The 23,596-nt window shown below is 46.5% G+C and overlaps 1 protein-coding gene across 3 annotated transcripts; it reads right to left on the bottom strand.

The window, feature by feature from the left end:
- Window positions 1-9,445: 9,445 nt before the first annotated feature.
- On the bottom strand, window positions 9,446-22,875 carry CCL24 (C-C motif chemokine ligand 24). 3 transcript variants are annotated; one of them, XM_072837421.1, is made up of 6 exons: window positions 22,678-22,875; window positions 16,485-16,732; window positions 12,381-12,482; window positions 12,026-12,143; window positions 10,573-10,713; window positions 9,446-10,110 (listed from the first exon to the last, which is right to left on the bottom strand). In XM_072837421.1, the coding sequence occupies exons 2-6, from the start codon at window positions 16,693-16,695 to the stop codon at window positions 9,984-9,986; spliced, it is 699 nt and encodes a 232-aa protein (XP_072693522.1). In that variant the 5' UTR covers window positions 16,696-16,732; window positions 22,678-22,875; the 3' UTR covers window positions 9,446-9,983. The 3 variants fall into 3 exon arrangements, with proteins under 3 accessions (XP_072693522.1, XP_072693523.1, XP_072693524.1); XM_072837422.1 differs by having other exon boundaries at window positions 9,446-10,713; XM_072837423.1 differs by lacking the exon at window positions 16,485-16,732 and having other exon boundaries at window positions 22,545-22,685.
- Between the last annotated feature and the right edge of the window lie 721 nt (window positions 22,876-23,596).

Raw genomic sequence — 23,596 nt, 5'->3', positions numbered from 1 at the left:
GTTAAGAGGAGGTCATATTGGATTGGGGTGGGCTCTTGCGATATTGTGGTTTAGAATAAGAAATATATATTTGGTCTACAATACTTAGCACACAGCCCCCAAAACCTTGTAATTTTCATTCTTTAAAAAAAATTATTTTAGAGAGAGAGAAAGTGAGGGGCAGAGGGAGAATGAGTCTTAAGCAGGCTCCTCAGAGCACAGAGCCTGACCCAGGGTTCAATCCCACAACCCTGAGATTACAACCTGAGCTGAAACCAAGAGTTGGATGCTCAACCAACTGTGCCACCCAGGAGCCCCAAACCTGTGTGATTTTCTAAGCTGGGAGAGCAATGGGAGCATCTTTTGTTTCTAACATTCGGCCCTTTGTCCTTGAAATAGCTCCAGAGCAATAAAGATGAAAAGAACATCTTATTACACATATCCAGCCCCTTCCAACCACATTTGTGTTGATGTTAATATAGCAATTTTTGAAAAGCCGCTAGATAAACTACAGTGAGGGAGCTGGTTACCAGGGGAAATAGCCAAGTGATTGGAGGACCTCAGCCCCACCCACCCAATCTCTGGGGAGAGGAGAGGGTCTGGAGGCTAAATTAATCCCCAGTGGCCAGTGATTTAATTAATTATGCCCACATAATGAAGCCTCCAAAAAAATCCCCAAAGGACAGGGTTCAGGGAGCTTCTGGTTTGGTGAACAGGTATAGGCGCTGGGAGGGTAGCGTGCTTACCCCTACCCAGGGGCTTGGAAGCTCAGCACCCTTCTCCATCCTTACTGTCTGCATCTCTTCCATCAGGCTGTTCCTGGGTTGTATCCTTTAGAATAAATTGGTAATCTAGTGAATAAATCTAGTTTTCCTGAGTTCAGTGAGCCGCTCTAGCAAATTATCAATCCTGAGGAGGGAGTCATGGGAACCTCCAATCTACTGCTGGGAGGTCAGAAGCACAGGTGACAACCTGGACTTGCAATTGGCAGCTGAACTGGGGGAGGGGCAGTCTTGTAGGGCTGAGCCCTTAATCTGTGGGATCTGATGCTATCTGCCAAAGAGTAGATAGCATCAAGATTGAGTGAAATTGCAGGATACCCTGCTGGTGTCTGAGAATTGCTTGGGGTGAGGAAAACTCACATCTGGTCTCCAAAGTGAAGTATTGAGAGTAGAGTGTTGTAGTGAGTAGACATGAAACAGAAGAGTTGTTTCCCATTCAGCTCTAAATCCAGTGACCAGTGTCCTTATAAGAAGGCCATGTGAAAGGATACAGAAACATTCAGGGAGAAGGGCTTGTGAGGACAGAGGCAGAGACCAGTGTGATGCAGACACAAGCCAGGAATGCCAAGGAACGCCCGGAGCCGCCACACAGTAGGAAGAGGTGAGCAAGGATTCTTCCCTAGAGCCGTCGGAGAGAGCACAGCCCTGCAACCCCTCGATTTCAGACACCCAGCCTCCAGAACCGTGAGAGGACAAACATCTGTTGTTGTAAGCCACCCAGTTCAGGGTAATTTGTTATGGAGGCTCTAAGAAACTAATATGTGAAAAAAAAAAAAAAAAGAAACTAATATGTGTATCTCTAAAAAGGCTGGAATTCAGAATGTAAAAAGAAACTAATTTTTTTAAATGATATAATAGAAAAATAACAAACTTGAACACTTCATGAAGGAGAAAACCCAAATGATAAACTAAAGAGGCTTGATTCTATTAGTTCTCAGAGAAATACAAATTTAAACCACCATATGATACCACTCACGTACCTGCCAAAATGGCTAACATGAAAAAGATGGAAAATACCAAGAGCCAGCGAGGATACGGCCCCTGGAAACGTACCATGGTGGGAGTGGCAAACGATGGACAGTATCTACTAACGTTGAATGTACATGTTCTCCATAACCTAGCAATTCCACCCCCAGGAATATACTGATCAGAAATGTGTATATGTGTTTGCCAAGAGACAGTGCTCATAATAATCCCAAACTAGAAACCATGCAAGTATTTGTCAATGGCAGAATGGAAAATAAATTGTGGTTTATTCACATCATCCAGTACCGTATAACAATGAGAATAGACTATAATTACAGGTATCATGCTGAAGAAAAGAAGCCAGATATGAAAGAAAAATATTGTAGGATTCCATGTGCCTAAAGTACTGAACAAGCAGAACTAACCTATACTAATGGAAGTCAAATGGGGATTACCTTTGGGGAGTAGCAAGCAGAAGGGAGCCCCAAGGGGAGCTCTGTGGGAGGCTGATATGCTCTGTTCCTTGATCTGGGTGCACCTTTTTATCTCGTGAAAATTCACTGAGCTGTACTCTATGGATTTATGTACTTTTCTGTATTATGTATATCATATTTCAAGAAATTAGTGGAAGAGAAGGAAATGATATGGTGGATAAATTAGTGAATCCAGGATCCTGCCCTGTTCCCTACAGCCTCTTCCTTAGGTTGAAGTCTATATCTCCTACCCTTCAGCCTGATGGCTGGGCTCCTGCCATGTATATATGGATCTCTCGGAACCCTGAATCCCATAAGGTGTGGACTATAATATTCATTCCCCACTACTCTAGACACTTCCAGAATCAGGCCTACTGTTTTGTTGTCACTCTTCTGGCTTGTCCCTCTAGGTGCATTTTCCTTAGCTGAGTTCCCCTCGTTATAGACTGAATTGTGCCACCTAATCCCCAATGTAATTGTATTTGAAGATAAGACTTTTAAGGACGTAATTAAGGTCGAGGGTGGGGCCCTGATTCAATAGGACTGGTATCCTTATAAGAAGAAGAGATGCCAGGGATGTGTGTGCAAGAGAAGAGGCCACTTGAAGGCCTAATTAAGAAATGGCCACCTGTAAGCCAGGGAGAGAGGCCTCGGGAGAAACCAACCCCGTTGTCACCTTGATCTTGGCCTTCCAGCCTCCGGAACTGTGAGAAATAGTTGCCTGTTGTTTAAAACCCCCATCTGTGGTATTTTGTTATGGCAGCCCAAGCTGACTAGGTTCTCCTAGAAGCAGATCCTGAGGCAAGGATTTGAGGACAAACAGTATATTTTGGAGGAGACCACAGGAATTATCAGAAGAGGTGTAGAGGACTCAGACAGAGAAGGGAAGGCAGCCAATGAAGAAAGGGTGTCTTATAGAGCAGGCTACCCCTGCCGGCAACCAGGGCTCCATCCCTCTGGAGACTGGGATGTGAGCCACAGTCACTGCAACTGATCAAAGGAAGCCGGGCCATTCCCGGGGCCACTGACCTTGGGTACTTGGACCTCGGGTGGAGGACCTCAAGGCACACGTGGTTGGAGGCTGGAGGCCGGACAGAATGGTGGGAACAGAAGGGTAGGTGCTGAGGGGAGATGGAGTGGGCACTGCCAGTATCCACTACATATGGACTTATGGGTTGTAAGAGAAAATCCTTCTGCTGGGGCGGCGGGTGTAGAACTCCCTCTTCTGGGTCTGCAATGCCTCCACCCTCCAGAATGATGACCCATGTCACCTATTCGAGGAAGCCTTCTTCCATCTTTCCTTCTGAGCTAGATCAGTTGGCTGTCCTCTGGCTCCACATTGTACAGAGTTGAATTGCAGATGGCACTTTCCACATACATCAGCTTACCTGTCTGCCTTCCTTCTTGGACGGTGAGCTCTTTCCATTCATTTCTCCATTGAGTCATTCATTCAACAGATGATTTTTGGTTCTCTGCACTGTTCTAGATGCTGAGATCCAGAGGTGACAAGACAGATGTGATCCCTACTATGTATATTCTAGAGGAGAGAATAGGTATCAAGCAGAAAACAATTACCCAATAAATTATGAATTATACCTGGGGCATGTACTCTGATAGAGAAGCATAGGGAGCTTCAAGAATGTACATTGAGGGAATCTGAAAGAAGCTAGGGGGTGAAAGAGTCTTCCTTTAAAGAAAGTGATCTTTGCGCCTTGAAGGACAACATACCAGTTATTCTCCATTTGCACCCTTACCCTGCCCCTGCAATTCATCAGAAAGGAGCCAGGAAGAAGGATTCTTGTTTGTCCTCCTAAGCTTTTGGCACAGAGTCTGGAATCCATTTATGTAACAAATGTTTGCTGGGTTCTCGCCAGGTGCCCAGGTACTGCCCAAGGCTTTGCAGGTACATGGTAGACAAGACCAAAGTTAAGTGACTGGAAATGCACCCTTTGTCTATGGTCCCAGTAGACATCAGAGAGAGGCCGGGGGGGGGGGGCATGTGGTAGAAGGTTTCCCCAGAGCTGGGTAGCTCCCTGCAAACTATAGGCACCATCCTAGTTTGGGTCTGATAGAAACAGAGTGGAGTCAAGCAAAGAAAAATATGTTTCCTGAAATCAGAAGAGACAAACCTTATTTCCATTTCTGTCTTACAATTATTCCACTTATCTCCAAAGCATTCCTGTGAGGGAGATTTGATCATGCCAACCCTTTCCATCCAGAAAAACTGAGATTCCAAGAGGGGAGGTAATTTGTCCAAGGTTATTACACAGCTAACAGGGGGCAGAGCCAGGTTTCAAAGGCAGGTCTGTCTCATGCCTGTACCCTCTCCTGCCTCTGAACCTCTTAGGGTCCTGTCCCCCTCCCCTGAGAAAAGGATTCAAGGTTAGCTTGCTCCAGGCTCTGTCGTGGAGCCAAAACAACCCTATAATTAAGTGAGGATATCAAAGCAGAAGGCAAATAATGCCTGGAGAGATAAGGTACAGCACCTGTCAAGGCTGTAAGAGCTGGCATGCTCTCAAAGAGCTGATATAAAGAGAAATGCAATCAGTCCCATGATTCACAATGTCCTAAACATAAAAGCAAACCAAGGGTTACTTGGGAGAAGTAATTCTGAACCCCACCGGAGGTTTGTCCTGGTGATCCTCAGAAAGGGTCACTGGGCGCTATTGTGACCGGGCCATACCCACAGTGTCGGGACAAGAAGCGCATACTCTATAGAGCTCGTCACTGCTCGGAAATTGGAAAGCCAGAAGAATGGTGAGATTTCTGGGGAAAGCCAGTCACAGGATATCTTTTCTTGGAATGGGAAAATGTAGAAGCCAAAAAAAAAGATGGTCTGAAAGCCGCAAAGAAGCAGCAGCAGAACTGCAGATGGGATTGGGTGGGAGCCAAAGAGAGGGAGCTGGCGGCGGGGGAGGGGCGGAGGAGGGGGGATTGGCGGTGGGGGAGGGGATTAGGGAGGCAGGCTGAGCATTTGAGGGGGTCCTATCACCATCCATTTGGGCGAAGCCCATGAGTCTACCCCACAGCTTTAGGAGGAGGAAATCTGCAAGTGTTCTGATGGTGTTTCCTGGAAACTGACAGACCTGTCATTCTGGGAAGTTAGGTAACTCTTAATAGATATAGAGGTAGAGAGGTTCAGCCCAGAGAAACAAAGCCATGGAATTCTGTGGAACAATCACTTTGCAAGATCCAAAAGAGGATTCCAGCACTTTGGGCAGCAAAACATCTCCCTCAGCCAAACCAGTGTCTCCAGGCAGGTCTGTTTCGAAGAAGAAAGTGGGAATAGAGAAGAAGAGAAGTTGCCTCTCTTGAAGAACTGATCTGCTGGCAGGAACAGCCATCAGCACATGGCTGTCCAGAAACACTGTCCTCTCAGCAGATGAGTGGAGCCTTGCTGAGCCCAGAAGGACGACTGGCTGGTTGGGGAGAGAAGAAAAATCAGGGGGAGTGAGAAGAAAGAGGAGGGGAGGGGATGGAAGGAAGGAGTGATACTTGGAAAGTTCAAAGGCTTTGAACAAATATAAGGCTTTATGATGTCCTCGTCTTTGTTTTTCCACTCGAGTTGATACCTGAAAGCAGAAGCAACCAAGACCATATAACCTTGTATTAGTCTCAGGTGTACAACGTAATGATCTGATACACGCATGTATTGTGAAATGATCACCCCAATAAGTTAACATCGGTCCCCACCCATAGTTATAATTCTTTTCTTTCACTGAGAACTTTTTAAATCTACTCTTAGCGACTTTCAAATATGTGATATAGTATCATTAACTCCAGTTCCCAGGCTGTACTGGACATCCCTAGGACTTACTCATCTTAAAACCCGGAAGTCTGTACCTTTTGACCACCTGCACTCATTTCACACACCCACCCCATCTCACCTGCGTCTGGCAACCACCCATCTGTTCTCTGTATCTGTGAGTTCATTGTTTTCAAAAAATTCCACATATAAATGAGATCATACAGTATTTGTCTCTTCCCGCCTAACTTACTCCACTCTGCGTGATGCCCTCAAGGTCCATCCATGTTGTCACAAATGGCAGGATTTCTCATGGCTGATTTATTTCCCATTGCATATATTTGATCACCTTTTCTTTATCCATCTGTCCATCGATGGACAGACACTTAGGTTGCTTCTGTATGAATGAATAGTGCTGCAGTGAACATGGGGACGTGCATATCTTTTTGAATTAGTGTGTTTCTTCCCTATGGACAAATAGCCAGAGGTGAAACTGCTGGATCATATGGTAGTTCTGTTTTTAGTTCTTTGAGGGAACTCCATACTGTTTTCCACAGTGGGTACATCGATTTGGGCAACTTTTTTTTTTTTTTTTTTTTTTTTTTTAGATTCAAACAACCATACATTTTATTTAAATTCAATTTTCCAACATATAGTATAACACCCAGTTTGGGCAACTTTTTAAAAGACTGCAGATTTCTGGGCTGCATCCTGGCAAGAGTCTGAGTCATGTATGAGGTGGGCCCTGGGAATCTGTATGTAAAGTTTCTCAGCTGATTCAAAGCCCAGTCAAGATGGAGAACGGCTGTTAGGTATCTCCTTCTTTCTCCCACCCCTTGGCCTCAAGACCTCAAGGACTCAAGTGTCCCCTTCCTGTTCCACTCTTGGTTTATGATAAAACCTTTTGACATACCAGCTGTGTGGTTAGGAAAGAGCTTTTAACTCACTTTTAATGAGTTGTATGACAGGTTTTACTGAAGGTGGGGAACTCTCCCAAACATAGGTCAACTTTGCCCCAACATGGCTACAAACTGAACCCAGTCCTTCCCTGACCAGCAACTAGGACAGCCTCCATATCCATCTCCAGAATGTCTTTCCCAAGAAAGCTTGAGAAAGAGTGTGAGTGGCTTGGTATCATTATGCTGGCGGCCTGTCCAGAAGCCAAGCAGGAGGGTATCATGTCATCAGGTAAGACTGGCCATCCATTGGAGCTCATGGGTGGCTCAGTTGGTTGAGCATCTGACTCTTGATTTTGGCCTCGGTCATGATCTTATGGGTTGTGGGATCGAGCCCTATATGGGTCTCAGCACTCAGCGGGGAGTCTGCTTAAAGATTCTCTCCTTCTACCTCTCTCCCCACTCTCTCTCTCTCTCTCTCTTTCTCTCTCTCTCAAATAAATAAATAAATCTTAAAAAAGAAAAAGACTGGCCATCCATGTCCATGGTTCACATTCTGGAGCAAGGGCAGATAAAGGCAGGACAAGACTTCTGGTGGACAGTTCAGGTGCTCCAGCGGTCATCATTCCAACTACTGCCTTCTTTCTCCAGATACATTTAAAGGCCACCAGAGAAATAAGACAGGAGGAAGCAGGAGCACAGAGCCTGCTGGAATGGCCACAGAAGTGTCAGCTAGAGGTGAAGGGGTCTAAGAGGTACAGACTTCCAGTTATAAAGTAAATGAGTCTTGAGGATGTAACATACAGCAGTGGGAAATAGTCAAGACTATTGTAATAACTTTGTATGGTGACAGATGGCAACTAGACTTATTGTGGGGACCATATCATAATGTATAAACAGATCACTATGATATACACCTGAAACTAACAAGATATTGAATGTCACTTATGCTGCAATTTAAAAAAAGTGTCAGCCAGTTGCCCTGGCCCCAGCAAGACCAGCTTCAGCTTCTCGCCTCCCATCTGGGCTTGGCCATGCCCCCAGTTAATATTTATTGAGCTTCTACTATGAACCAGGCATTGAGCTGAATGCTTCCCATGCATTAATACCTTACTGAGTCTTCACAATCAACCCATGAGATAAACATTTCTATTATGCCCGTTTTACAGATGTGGAAAGTGAAGGCCAGACTATACAACTTCCTTGTGGAAATAACAAAGATCAGCCAGATGAAGACAAACACAATTTTTATTCAGAGCTTGCTACAGCGAGAGAGTCAGCCATTCTCACCCTTGTTTGTCAGAGACTCCCAGGCAGGCCAGGGACTGGGGGTGCCTCACGGTGGACAAAAGGGAAGGCACAGGTGTTCTTCAGTTGGGGGCGGTTGGCATGGAGAAGCAAGCATCTTATGTGATTGATTTGGGAATGTCTTTGGCCCTCTCTGGTTGGTCCTGAGTTGCAAAGGGGAGAAAATAGGAAGCTGGCAGTATGACCAAGTCATGATGGTCCCGGGCTGGTTGCTTCAGAGACCGTGGGTCAGAGTTCCGATGTCATCTACAGCCTGGCCATTGTCCATTTGCATCTCAGTCCCTCAACCCTGAAGGCTCCAGTTCTCGTCCATCCCTACAAATACGCTCTTCTTGCCAGAGTAAAATCTCGGTCACAATTCCAATGCCAAGTCTGTGCTAAGATTTCTGCAGGCTCCCCTTGGCACACACCAAGATGTCCGCTCCTCTGAACTGCCTAGCACTACTCTTTATTCTGCTTTGTAGTGGAGTTATAAGAACTCGAGAGCAGCTATGTGCTGAATGTGTCCTGCAGACTCTGGAGGCTGCCTGGAGGCTTGTTTGGAGCCTTCCATGTCTCCAAACTGCCTGGAGGCTTGTTTGGAGACATGGAAGGCTGTTCTATCCCCACCTGCAGAATGAGTGCCCCTCCCCACAGCTGGCAATGACCCACGGAGCAGAGTGGGGCTGATACTGAGGGAGTGGGTCTCAAACCACTTTTCAGTGGCTTTGGCTCTCATTGCTCTCTGCCAGGTGACACTCCCTTACTGGCTACCTTCCTTTGCCTTATATCGCCTCTTTGTTCTCTTGGGGATACTCCCTGTACTTCCCACACATAATCTTTGCACTCAAATCTTTGTTTTGGGGTCTGCTTCTGGGGAAAACCCCAAGTAGAAAGGGCTTATTATCACCATTTTATAGATGAATGAAACTGAGGCTCAGGCAATGACATATCTCAAGGTCATACAGCTTACAAACTAGGATTGGTACTAAACTCATTTGGCTCTTGATTTGTGAGCATGTGTGTGTTATTTTCTCCCTAATTCTCTGAAGCCAGAGACCATCTTTTTCATTTCATAGCCTTGTGCAATAATGTTTGGTTGAATTTTTTTTTAAACTGAATCCAGCTGTGCACGAATGTTTTACAAAGCTCATATCAGAACTTCCAAGAGCAGCCCAAGATCTCTCCTAGGATGCCCTGGACTCAGGCTGCCTTTAGACCCTCCGATGGGCCACTCAGGATGTTCTCTGAGGCACATTATTGTTCATACCCAGACCCCTGTCCCTCCAGGAAAAGAATAGGCAAGATACGATCACCTTCAAAGGGAAAATCACATTTTATTTGAATTGTTTTTTGAGCAAGTGTGTCCACACTCTTGACATCTAAATCACATGGTACCTTATACATAGTGGGGGAAAAAACATCCTGGATTCCCTCTCCCTGCCCCAGGGCGCCCCCTCCATCTTCTCATCCTCCAAGTGTAGGGAAAGACCAGCTTTAAAGGCACCACAGGTCCTTCTCCCCCAAAGCAGCACAGAGCAAGCCATGCCACAAAGCAGAACGCCTTCTCCAAACCATATCTTCACAAAGAAATTTAAAAACTACTGAGGCTGGCCCCTCATCTTGATCCGCCACGTCCATTTCTTAAAAGATTTTATTTATTTATTCGTGAGAAGTACAGAGACAAAGGCAGAGGGAGAAGTAGGCTCCTCACAGGAAGCCCGATGTGGGACTTGATCCCAGGACCTTCGGATCACTACCTGAGCCAAAGGCAGATGCTCTACCACTGAGCTACCCAAGCGACCCCCTCCAGGTCCATTTCATTACAGAAACCAACAAGTCCTTCTAAACTTCATTAATCACATTCCATGAGATGCGTGCAAGGAAGGCCAGGATCTGGTAGTGCGTGTGGCAAAAGAGCGCTATATTTTCTCGGATTTTTATTCATCTGGGATTCTTGAACGGGGACAAGCTTGGGGCATCTGCAATGTTATGAAGAGCCACAGCTGTTAAAGGTCATCCATGCCCAGACAGACAGACAGATAGACAGCCCACAGGTCCCACTGCAAGACCAGAGGACCTACAGAAGCCAGTTGTAGCCTAAGCTTTTAGGTGCAAGCCGAGTTTGTCTGCAGATTGGGCCTTATGTTCCTGGGTTCTGACGGAGCCTGGGAAGCAGAGAACGGCCAGCACTAGCTCAGGAGGAGGACCAACAGCGGCCACCACCTTCCTTCTGGGAGTTTCTCCAGCTCAGGGAAAGCAAGGGGCCCAGGACACTTGGAGTGGTTGCTCAGTCCGCCAGAGCAGGCCTGCCCTACCCTGGGTTTTTTAATAGACTGATGCTAGGGAAAAGGACATTAGCTCTCCCCGCTCTCACTACTGGTTCACAGGCCCCAGGCTGAGGGCTGGGTAGTGCTTAGATGGAGGTGCTGTTGGCAGGGTACCTCTGCACCAGGGCTTTGGTGCTCATTGCCCTGACCCCAGGAGACACCTTCTTCCTCCTGGCCTCTATGTTCTTCATCAACTTCTGGACCCAGTGCAGCTGGGGATCGCCACAGAACTTCTGGTTCTTCTTGGTGGTGAAGCTGTGGGAAGGGTGACAGGGCACACTTGAGAGCTGGCAGGAACCTCAGACCACTTCACTAGATGAGAAGGTAGGTGTTGAAACCCACAGAGGGCAAGCTGCTGCCCGGAGTCTCCTAGCCAGCGCCTGACACATGGCCTTCTCTCTATGTGTCTGCATTTCTGTCCATCAGTTGTTTATGCTCGACAGCCTTCCTGTCAGATGAGGGAGGCCCAGCCTTGCTTTTAAATAATGCTGAATCTATGGGCACCTGGGTGGCTCAGTCAGTGAAACATCTGCCTTCGGCTCAGATCCTGATCTCGGGGTCCTGGGATGGAGCCCCACATTAGGCTCCCCACGGGGAGCCTGCTTCTCCCTCTACCTATGTCTCTGCCTCTCTCTCTGTGTCTCTCATGAATAAATAAATATACTCTATATTAAAAAAAAGATAATGCTAGGTCTGAAGATACAAAATCTCTACCCACAGAGAGAAGAGAGGAGAAAATGCATTGAAAGTCCCCATGAATAAAGGCAGATGCCTCCAGTTCACATGCCATGCGAGGAAACATGACTAATATAGGTGCCAGAGCAGGGAGGAGGCGGTGGGATGCCCTCTGCCAAGCCGGCTCTGAGCTAGGGGGTGCTGGGCTAGGGAACTGGCTTTGGTGCCAGTGGGCAAAATTATTACTAATACCAATGTCACATTTCTACAGTAGGCCACTGTTACCAAGTGAGTTCACACTTGCTGCCTTGTGTGAGAGGCAGCTGTGAAGTTATCTGGAGTCCCAGTGACCTTGAGCAGGTCACCTTTCTGGACCTCAGCTGTTCTCTGTAAAATGGGAATAATCATAGCTAGCTCACAGAATGGTCGAGAGGGTTAGTTAAGACAATGTTATATGCCCCGGGATCCCTGGGTGGCGCAGCGGTTTGGCGCCTGCCTTTGGCCCAGGGCGCGATCCTGGAGACCCGGGATCGAATCCCACATCGGGCTCCCGGTGCATGGAGCCTGCTTCTCCCTCTGACTGTGTCTCTGCCTCTCTCTCTCTCTCTCTCTCTCTCTGACTATCATAAATAAATAAAAAAAAAATTTGAAAAAAAAAAAAAAAGACAATGTTATATGCCCCAAACAGTGCCTCATATATGTGTGATGCTCAAGAAATGATGGTTGCTTGAGTTCTCTTCCCAATCTCATGGGGGAGGTACCCGAGGCTTGGGGAGGTGGGGTGGCTCCCCCAGGATTAGAGAGCCAGGTCCTCCTGATTTTACCCCTGGGTGACCTTGGAGGCTCACTCCCCCCTCTCCTGCCAGGTGTCCAGGAAGAGGGAGATACTCACACCACTCCTGCCTTAGGACAGACGCTCCCATTGAGCAGCTGGTAGGTAACCACTCGGTTCTCCGGAACTTTCTTGGAAATGAAGAACATGCAGCAGGAAGAGGGGATGGACACAGAGCCTAAAACACGCAGAGAAGAGAGCTATGTTTTTTTCCAGCCTCCCTGAGACTCTGGGCTTTGGAGCCCAAGCACACTCCCTACATTAACACCTCCAGCCCAGGCACTGTGCTGCCACTCCTCAGCATCTCCTTCCAACCCAGCCTGGTTGCTCCTCTCCCCTTTGCTGTGCCGTCTCAGCCATGTTCTTGGCATGACTGACCCACCTGACAGCCCTGGGGTACAGTTGGAGGTCTTACCTGCAGGATCGATGCAGTGGGCACACAAGGTCACAAGCAGGAGGCTAACCACAAAGGTTGCAAGGCCTGCCATTTGCTGGAGAAGGAGTTCAGGACCTAGAGCTGGGGTGTGGGAAGAGAGGGCCACAGTTCCTTTCAGACCACCCCAACCTCCTGCTGCCTTTTATAGGGGCAGTTAGGAGGAAACATGCACTGATGGAACCTCCCCCAACCCCTCCAGGCTGCCTTGAAAGTCCTAGAGGCTTATGAATTCTGCCAAGAGGAAGTTGTTGCCTAGCTGAGTCAGGGGTTATGTGGGTTATGTGGTTTCTAAGAAAGGCTGGAGGAGGAGAGGATTGCCCAGCTTAAGTGAAGCAGAGAATTGGATGAGTAGTTAGAAGGCTGATGAGGATCCCTGGTGTGCTGTTCATTCCCTGTGGGATTCTGGATAAGTCACTCACCTTTCTGAACTTTAGTTTCTTTGGCCAAAAATGGGGAAAGTCACCCTATCTCCTTGCTTTCATTCATTCATTCATTCATTCATTCATTCCCCAAGTCTGTTTTTTGGTGGAGGAGGGGCAAAGGGAGAGGGAAAGAGAGAATCTCAAGCAGGCTCCATGCCCGGAGGGAAGGCTGATGTGGGACTCAATCTCACAACCCTGAGATCATGACCTGAGCTGAAACCAAGAGCCAGACACGAAACTGACTGAGCCACCCAGGTGCATTCACCTGAGTTGACATATACCAACTCTTATTAGGCACGTGCTATGTTCCAGACTTCCAGTGGGGACGTGGATACGTGAGCAAGTGTACGGAATAAACTGTTACAGGTGCTGATTGAGCAGACATGGAGCTTCAACAACATCTCATTGTCCATATGTCCTTGGACCCCTTCACCTTGTTCACACACACTGGCTTTTGATGGCCTTGGGTTTCTAGTGCCAGAGCCACCTATCCAGCAGGCTCCCCACAAAAATGGGAAGTACCTAGAAACTTACATCCTTGGGGCAGACTTTGACATATGTCTGCTGGAGGGATACAAACTCCAGATACAGCATGACCTACACTATTTCCTGAGATCCCGACTGGGTCAAGCCAGTTCCTCTCTGGCAGCTGACCCTGCTGATCCCTTCCCTTCTTCTCTGCTTCCCCTCTGTCCTGTTGGTTCCCCCTGGAACCATTGCCTAATGAAACACTTGCCCCTGAATCCTCCTTTCAGGGTCTGTTCTGAGGACCCCAACCTGAGACAAGGGGTATAGGTGAGGAGGGGGAACATTGAAGGAATTGGCCAGTGTTTTGCTGGAAGGAAAGTAGGGAATGCACTTGATGTTGATGGCTGTGCTGAGGTTTGGACAGTGAAAGGGACTGGTAGCTCCAGGAGGGCTTTGTAGATCATAATGAGCAGTGCTGCTCATAGAGACTGAAGTGACCTTGTCAGACAGAGAGGAATATGGTACCCACTTCACTCTGTCCTCCTTTCCAGGATCCCAGGCTGGGACCCCCTATTTGAACTTTTATCACTGCTGCTTCAAGTCCCAACCCCTCCTTCCAATGCGCTCCATTCTACTTCTCACGGAAATACTCGGCTTCCTGCCTTCCCTGCTCTGGTCATCCAGGACATGCAGCAACACATGGGCGTAGGAGCACAGTGTCACACGTCACTCAGATGAGGTTGTATGTCTGTGTCTCCCATGTGACCATGAACACCAAGATCAATGTCCCATTTTCATGCCCAAAAATTCCCAAGCAGATCACCTATTGCATGGCCAGTGTTTATAGAATGAATATATGATGGACCAACTCTGAGTTGCTCTCCCCTAGACCAAGGACTCCCATGTGGTCTCTGCCCAGCACCACTGGGATCAGTGTGTACATGGGGGAGTCAGTAGGCAGGTCCTCTGATGGGGGCCAGGCCAGGAGCACCTGATCTTTTCATTGCTCTTCTTCCGGGAGTGAAAAATACTGAGTGCCCCCCTCAACTCCTCACCAGTTTTATACCTTCCCCTCAGCAGCCTTCAGTGATGACCCTCACCTGGCAGAGTATGGAGGACATTGAATGAGATGCCTTTTATACACTCAGGGGCTTTGCATGATTCCATCTGATGATACACGTTCAAAGATTTGCTTCTCAACAATTCAGAGGGAACTTTCTGAGTCAAGGGTACTGGGACAGTGTATGGCAGGAGAAGGAAAACATCCAGCAGAAGCAGCATGCAGGAGAAGAATGAGGACAAGGCTGAACAGGGCGGGAAGCCCATGCTGTCGCATGTTGCAACCCCAGTGAGCAGCATGGCAGAGGTCATTGAGTGGGAGGGTTTTGGGTGGGGTGCTTCACCCCAATTAGGAACATCCTTTACAGGCCAAAGTCCATTCTTTTGCTTCTCTCTCTCTCTCTCTCTTTCTTTCTTTGAGAGAGAACATGCATGTGCTGGTTGGGGAGAGGGGCAGAGGGAAAGGCTCAATTGACTGAGCCTCCCAGGTGCCCCATTTTCCTCCAAGGCCCTTTAAAAAAAATGCCCAGTCAAAAAAAAATGCCCAGTCTTGGGGCACCTAGGGTGGCTCAGTTGGGTGAACATCTGGACTCTGGGTTTCACCTCAGGTCATGATCTCATGAGTCATGGGATCAAGCCCTGGGTAGGGCTTCATGCTCAGCAGGAATCTGCTTGAGGATTTTCTCCCTCTGTTCCTCCCCCTGCTCCAATAAATAAATAAATCTTTAAAAACAAAACACCCCCCAAAACAAAAACAAAAAAAGTAAAACAAAACACCCAGTCTTGATGCTTTATCTGGGGAAGGCAGGGATTATCAACCCCATTTTCCAAAGGGGGAAAAACTGAAATCTACAAGTGCTAAATGACTAGATAACATTGTAGAGTCTCTTATCCTTGCTCCCAAAATGGGAACTTAAACCTTTCCATCTTGAAGAGGTGGAATCCAACAGCCAGAGTGATCTTTACATTTAAAGTAAGAGCAAAAGAGAAGGTGGTTCTATGAAAACAGAATAGAAAGGGAGAACTCAGAAAGAAGGAAGAGGAAAAGGAGGAGGAGGGGAAAGAGGGAAGGGAATGGAGGAGCAGAAGAGGAGGGCCAGAGAGCAGCAGGTACAGACAGAGCAGACTTGAGGAAATGAGCTGGAGAGGAAAGAGGAGAAATAAGAGGGGCCCTGTGAAGTGCCCTGAACCCCACCTGGCTCCAGCTCAGACTCTGCCCCTTGCCCACCATAGTTTCTCCCTCTGAGAAGTGGGATGTGGTTGGATTTGCATTTCCCCAAGTGTGGCAGCCACATTACCATGTGAGACAAAAATGGGCATATTTCACTTTAATTTAAATATATCTTATTATAGCTACCCTCTAAGATAAGGGGTTTTATATTTATGGAATCAATATCAGATTTTCCCAGAAGTAAAAAATATGAGTTTACAAAATAGAATAAAGTAGGTAACAGGACAAATAGTGTGTACATATGACAAAAATTGTGATGATGAAACCTGGGAAACCTGGCCAAGGTGCCCTCTGAGGTCTCTCCCCTCCCTTGTGGATCCAGGGAGCAGGAGGTTGGAGGCTAAGTAGGCATGAGGGAGGAGAGGAGCAGGTGAGGAAACAGAGCCGTGCCTGGCAGTGAGCAGGGAGCAGTGGTCCTGCCCTCATGGGATGGCACCAAGAGCAACTGTCCTGGTTGCCACTCCTGAATGAGTCACCCAAGAATAATGATGTAGCACCAAACCCAAAAGTGCATGATGCAGGTCAATGGACAGTAACCAAGGGGGTGAGGGGGACTCCAAGACACATCCCAGTGAGAAACGACTGGAAGAAGTGGGCTGTTAGCTTCAACAAGAAATGGCTTCAAACACTTGAAAACATGTCCCAGAAAGACAGAGTTGGCCCTGATGGCCCCAAATAGTCCAAAAGTAGGTGGTTGTGTGGGTAGGGTGTGGTGGATCAGGCAGGAGGGCAGCAGAGGAGCAGAGCACAGCTGCCTATGAAGTTGCTAAGTGCTTCAGATCTCTCCTCTCCATGAATCCACACTCATCCCCAAGGCGACTGAGGCATAGAGGTCAGGAAAAGGCAGAGCTGGCATTTGAACTACATTCTGTGTGAATTCAAGGTTCATATATTGTCTCTCACCTGGGAGCTCAGCCTTGATCCTGTAGGCAGTGGGGCCACCCAAGGTTTGGATGTGCAGAGTTAGGTCAGATCTGTGCTCTAGTGGTATGATTGGATCCACTGGTAGGTGTGGTAGGAAGGGACTGGAGCAGGAAGGCTGGCTGGAGGCTATATTGTAGCTGTCCAGGGGAGGGAGAATGAGAGACTGGGGCAGGCACCAGGAGAGGTTCATTTGGCTCCATTCCACATATGAGATCTACCTGAAGTGCCTGAGGGAGAGGGAGATACAGAATCTGAGGTGCCCCCTGGTGCATTAAAAAATGTGGATGAGAAGCACCTGCAGGTTACCTAAGACCCACTTCTTGGAAATCAGCCCAGAACCCACCATTTTAAGCCTCTCCCTAACCCCAGTAGCCATGGCCTAGAAGCACCACCTTCTGGATTTGAGTGTCATCTGCCAGGATTGAAATCGTTGCTCAGCTCTTTAACTGCATTACTCATATTACTTAATTCCTCTGTGCCTTATTATTGATGTTCTCAGTCATAAAATGGGAAATAACAATATTCATCTCATGGACTATTATGGGTATTAATAATAATCATCTCATGGGTTATTATGAGTATTGAACATAATAATTCATGTCAAGTGCTTAGCTCCCAGTCTGGCATAGATCAAGTGACCCCTGCCAGGTGGCCATTCTTATTTTTATTACAACAATTTGTTTACAAGCCAATGAGATAACTAAATCATCCACAGGATCTTCCGTGAACTTTAATATAGAGTTGCGTTTAATCTAATCTTTACAGTAATGACCCTGTACTGTAGATATTATAATATCATTGTACAGAAAGGTGAAGCAACTTGCTCATGGTCACACAATCACTGATCTCACTGCTGGTTCACAGCTGAAACCTCAACTGCCATATAAGGTGCTAAAAATATGAGAGAAGTAAGGGAATGAAAGGCTAAGAAAGAGAAGGAAATGGACAAGCTTATCCTAAAATTCATACAGAAATGCAAGGAACCTAGAATATCAAAATAATTTTGAAAAAGAAGAATGAAGTTATAGAGCTAACACTTTCCACTTTCACAGGTTACCACAAACTAAAGTAATCAAGATGGTTTGGGTATGGGCATAAGGATAGACATACAGATCAATGGAATTTAGAGTCTAAAAATAAACCCTCACATTTACAGTCAATTGATTTTTTATAAGCATGCCAGAGCCATTTAATGGAAAAAGGATAGTCTTTTCAACAAATGATACTGGGACAACTGGATATCCACATGCAAAAGAATGAAGTTGGACCCACTCCCTCACACCATATATGAAAATTAACTCAGCATAAATGTAAGAGTTAAAACTATAGAACTTTTAGAAGGAAATGTGGGTGTAAATCTTTATGACCTTGGATGAAGTAACAGTTTCTTTGATATGATATCAAGATCCAAGCAAGCACAGAAAAAATAGTTCGACTTTACTAAAATCAAAACTGTGTGAGTTAGAGGATACTACCAAGAAGGTGGAGAGCCCACTCACATGGTGGGGGAAAATATTTGGAAGTCATCTGATAGATAGTCATCAGTATCCAGATAGATTCTTCAGAAAATTCTTAGAACTTCATGATGAAAAGAAAAATAATCCAATTTTAAAAGAAACAAAGAATTTGACTAGATATTTCTCCAAATAAAATATATGGATGTCCAATAAATATATGAAAAGATAACTCAACACCATTACTCATTAGGAAAATTCAAATCAAAACGACTTCACATGGATGGCTATGAAAAAAAAAAGGAAAATAAGTATTGGCAGTGAAATGGGAACTCTCATACATTGTTCCTGGGAATGAAAGATTGTGTAACCACAGTGGAAAAGTTTGAAAGTTCCTCAAAAAGTCAAACACAGGGTTACAATATGATGCAACAACTCAACCCCAAGGTACATACTCTAGAGAACGGAAAACATGTTCACGCAAAAAGTTCCCAATGAACATTCATAGCAGCATTATTCATAGTAGCCAAAAAATGTAAACAATCCAATATTCATCAGAGGATGAATGTTTAAACAAAACTGGCATCTCTACACAGTGGAATTTTACTCAGCTATAAAGAGAAATGAAGTGTACAGACACATTCTTTGTAAGCAAAAGGTGTCAAACACCAAAGGTCATACAGTATAGGATTCCATTTACAAGAAATGTTTAGAATGGGTTAATCCATAGAGATTTACAGTGGATCAGTACGTGCTAGGGGCTGGGAGGAAGAAGATTGAGAGATATGAGATTTCTTTTTGAGGTGATAGAAATGTTCTAGAATTAAGTAGTGTGAGGGTTGTAGCAATTGTGCCACTCAACTGTACACTTTAAAGGCATCGGGACACACCTGGGTGGCTCAGTTGGTTAAGTGTTGACTCTTGGTTTCGGCTCAGGTCATGATTTCAGGGTTGTGAGATCAAGCCCACACGTGGGACTCTGCTCAGCATGGAGTCTGCTTGAGATTCTCTCTCTCCCTCTCTCTCCCCCTCTTCTCTTCACCCCACTTGCATTCTCTCTTAAATAAATAACTAAATAAAATCTTTAAAGGCATTAAAATAATGAATTTTATGTTATGTGGATTTTATCTCAACTAAAAACTAAGGAAATAAGTAGAGAGCAGAAGCTAAGGAAACTTATAAAATATTTGCTCAAATGGTAGGGACTTCGTGGCTTTATTGAGACCACACCCAAAGACTTCACCTGCCTTCTTCCTGTGGCCTGACTTTGATCCAACAGTCTGACTTATCTAATTGAACCTGAGAGGGCAGGGGGAGGTGGGGACAGTGGGTTTTCCCCCAGTCCTTCCCCTACCCTGCACAAACTTCCTGGCAAGCAGGCAGAAAAGGAATCTTTCTTTGATGGGTTTCCTGGCTGTCTTCAGGTCCCACTCACTCTCTTTTTTTTTCTTCCCCAATCCCTCCTCAGGCCTCTGCACCTCCTTTTGCTGCTGGAAAAAGGCATTGAAACTATGGACAGGGGGAAGGAGAGAATGAATTCAAGGATATTGGAATAGAATTAGATGTAGCAGTGATATATGCAACCACTTAGAAACAATGACATGCCAGGAGCAAAGAGCATAGCTCAAAACATTGCTTCTTGGAAAAGCACCTGATTCTAGTCCTGGGGCAGAAAAAATAGAGCCTGGAACATCTTTCTGGGCCAGAAAGTAACAAAGTGCTCCAAGAATCATGGGGATATGTCAAAAGGACAGAGGAGGCAGTTTTCAAGGGCTCACACTGGCCAAACCTGGGACAATCCAATTAGTAATAATGATAGTGATGTACTGAATAAAATAAAAATCCATAAATAAATATGTTTTGGGTTGAATTGTGACCTCCCTCACCCCCACCCACCTTCCACCAAAAAGAATGTGTATTGGAGCCCTAATCACATGCTAGGATGTGATCTTATTTGGAGACAGGGTCTTTGCAGAGATAACCAAGTTAAAATGAGATCAGTAGGGTAGGCCCTAATCCACAATGATGGGTGTCCCAATAAAAAGGAGAAAATTTGGACACAGCTACTGACATGCACTGAGAGGAGATTTTGTGAAGACCCATGGGGAGGAGGTGGCCATTCATAAGCCAAGGAGAGAGACTCAGAGCAGAACCTTCCCTCACAGCCCTGAGGAAGAACCACACTTTGATCTTGGACTTCTAGCCTCCAGACTGTGAGACAGTACATTCCTGTTAAGTTCCTTTCAGCAACTGTAGCAGACCAACACAGGGGAAGCTCCATCCTGCAGTAGGATGCCAACTAATAAGCAGAGAAGAAATGGTAGAGCTAGAAAATCATCCAAGGACGCTAAAGCTCGAAGGTGGAAGTATGATGGGAAATGGGGTATTTCCATTGTCTCAGTGTGTCTCCTCACAAATTCTAGCTAATTATGAACAGAAAATCAGTAACTCAATAGTGAAGAAAACTGGAGGACATTAAAACAAACAAAAAAACTCATGTGAGTTTCCTAATAAGGTTCAAAACCAGACTGAGCATCAAGGAAAGGAACTATGGTATGTTGGAATGTGCTAGTCACAGACCTGCTAAAAACCATCTGGATGAACTCAAGCAAATCAATCACTTCTCTCAAGCTTGAATTTCCTCATCTCTGAAAAGCAGTGGGGTAGGATGTAGACTCACATGGTCATAAGAATCCAAAGAAATTAGGGATGTGAGAGCTTTCAGTAAACTTCAAAGCATGGCAGACCTGCATGTTATTACTATTCAGTGGGAATCAGATAAGCCCATTTCAGGCATTAAACAGTAGAGGAGCAAATATTTGGGGTCAGCAGGGTCTTTCTGTGCCCCTAAAATTGGATTTTCAAAGCAATCTGGCTCTGCTGGCTCTTGAATGGACTTTAATGAAGAAGGAAAATGACTTGAATATATATCCAGCAATACCAGGGTTGTCTTGGGACTCCTGGGTGTCTCAGTAGTTGAGCATCTGCCTTGGGCTCAGATCGTGATCCTGGGGTCCTGGGATCAAGTCCCATTGAATGCTGCTGTACGCCAGGTGCCTTGCTCACCCTAGGCACACGAGGGGAATTCTGTATAGGGGCTTTCCTCAAAGTACTCACCCTGGGCAGTGAGAGACAAACCAATTACGGTACAGGTTGTAGGTACCCACATGGAGGAGGTACACCTGGCCACACTAGATAGCAGAAGAGGTCAGAGAACATGTTTTGGAAGAGATGCCTCCTGAACTTAAGGCTGATTGATGTGGGAGGGTATGGGAGGGTAGCAGTGAATACCTGGTAGGGAGGAGTGTTCCAAACCCTGGAGGCCACAGGTATGAAGTCAAAGAGGAGAGGTATCTTGGTCAAGTCTGGAGTTTTACAGAAATCACTCTGGCGGTAGGCAGCCAGTGTAGGGAGACTGTTGTGAAGACTATGGGAAGGTTGCAGTGAGGGAGAGGTGGAGGCAATGGGGGTGGGAGGAGGGGATGGTATTGAGAACTATTCAGAAAATGGATTTGACAAGATTTAGTACCCTGGTGGTTGAGGAAGGAGAAGGAGGTGGCCAGGATACCACTCAGGTTTCCAACTTGGGTGTGCGGTGGGGATGGGGCCATTCGAGGAAGAGCAGAATCCACCAGGAAAACAAGTCTGGGTGAAAGTTATTTGGGGCTGTGGTGTTCAGAGTCATGGTGTCTCTTGTAGAGACTTCGAGAAGGCGGCAGACCCAAAGAGATTGCACAGGTTAAATGCCTCACCCCAGCCCACCCCAGGCATGGACAGTATAGTGCCATGAAAATGGTGCACCCCTACAGGCAGACATTCCTGGGTTGGTTCCCTGTTCCTACTTGCTTTCTTGGTGGCACCAGGCAAGGCATTGAACTTCTTGGAAGCTCAGCACATTTTCTGTAAAATGGGGATGTGAAAGCCCATCGCCCAGGATGGTGGGGGGGGAGGGGGATGGTCCTTGAGCCTCAATAAGGCACTCTATCCCAGGCCAGCCTTCTGGTAACAAGTTGCCACCAGACCAGACCAGAATCCTTTCTGCTATTTCCTTAAAGACTCACTTGGCTCCTTTGAAATCTTACTTGATCCTCTTAAGGTCTCCATTTCACGGGGAAGGAAATGAGCCTCAGAGAGGCTTCATGACTTGCAAGACCCTGAAGCCATAATGCAGCCAGGGTAGTCCTATGTCTTGTTGATAAAGAACCTGTACCCTTGCCATGGTGGCAGGTGGACCCAGGATGCTGTGTGGCACTGTTTCCTTAGTAGCTCTCAAATGCATCTTTTCCTGTCCACTCTCCCTGCCACCCCATCTGCTCAGGCTCCATCAGCTGTTCCTGGATTCCTGCCTCAACTTCCTAACCAAAGATGGCTGAAGATGGATAGTGTCTGGGGTTTGAAGCAGTGGAAATGACAAGAGGGTGCCAGGAAGACAGGGAGGCACAGGGGTGGGGAGCAAAGGGGATTCAGGAAGGCAGGCTCAGGGTGTTACTGGTACCTGTGGTACCCTCCTTCCTCACCATCAAACACACACACACACACAGTCACAGAGGACTGGGAACAGAGGGTGGTCCCAGGAGCCGCTTACCTGGAGATGACAAAGGGACAACCTCAGCACCAAATGCAGAAGGGTTTCCCCTCATTTATCAGATCTGGAATGGCAAGGAGAGTGGGAAGAGAGGAGGGGCCTCCCTGCAAGGAAGGGAGCCTGTACATCCTACCTTTGATTGTCTTGGAAATTCAGGAGCCCAAGGTTCACAAAGACTTTTGCACAGTTGGCTTCATGGCAATGAACAGACTTCAACAGGTGCAGATGCAGGAGGTGGGAGGGGGGGCGTCCCCACCTGTGTCACCAGGAAAGCACAAAGAGTCCATTGCCAGGATGGACTTCTCCCCTACACACCCTAAGCCTGGTCTTGGAAGAGGCGTGGCCCTGAGTATTTCAGGAGATGAGTGGCAGCTATGAAGCAACTTGCCCTTTGATCTCCTCATGGTAGGGCTTGAAAGAGCTCAGTTTGGGGGGTGGGGATGGGGTAACTGGGTGATAGGCACTGAGGAGAGCACTTGATGGGATGACCAGTGGGTGTTATACTATATGTTGGCAAATTGAATTTAAATTAAAAAATATAATAAAAAAAAAGAAAGAGCTCAACTTAACAGAACAGTAGGGGACAAACAGCAGCTGAATCCAAGGTTGCTGCTAGCCATCTAGCCTAGTCTGCATGGTGACCTGGAACAGCTATAGACCAGAGGGGGTGTAGGGGTTCCCTTGCATGTCTCACTGTCATTGCTGCCTTCTAGATGTTGGAGATTCAAGGGGAACAGAATCAGAATTAAGAGGTAAAACTCAAGGGGGAAGATATTGGATGAGCAAAGTAATCCAGAAACAGATCTGACCATCTTGGATGATAGTGAGATTCAAGGGGGGGCATGTAAACATCTCTCGACAGAGCTCCGAGTAGGAAATTCAAGCTTCATATAAGGAAGTCCCATCCAGCTATGGGGTTCTGGGATTGAGGGAAAGACTCGTCTTAGACTCAGTGCCATTAGAGCTCAGAGTCCACTGAAATAGAGATACATATACACATAATTACAAAGGTATATGGATCAGAGAAGTTAAGAGTATGGGCTGTAGAGACA

Source organism: Canis lupus, chromosome 8 (assembly GCF_048164855.1).
Source record: "Canis lupus baileyi chromosome 8, mCanLup2.hap1, whole genome shotgun sequence".
Lineage (NCBI taxonomy): Eukaryota > Metazoa > Chordata > Mammalia > Carnivora > Canidae > Canis > Canis lupus.
This window is presented reverse-complemented; position numbering and strand designations above follow the sequence as displayed.

Coding starts and splice junctions, on each gene's coding strand:
- CCL24 (XM_072837421.1), bottom strand. CDS start 16,695: ATGAACCTCTCCTGGTGCCTGCCCCAGTCTCTCATTCTCCCTCCCCTG. Junction 12,483..16,484: donor GATCAAGGCTGAGCTCCCAG/GTGAGAGACAAT, acceptor CCCACACCCCAG/CTCTAGGTCCTGAACTCCTT. Junction 10,714..12,025: donor TGTCCTAAGGCAGGAGTGGT/GTGAGTATCTCC, acceptor CCCTTCCCACAG/CTTCACCACCAAGAAGAACC.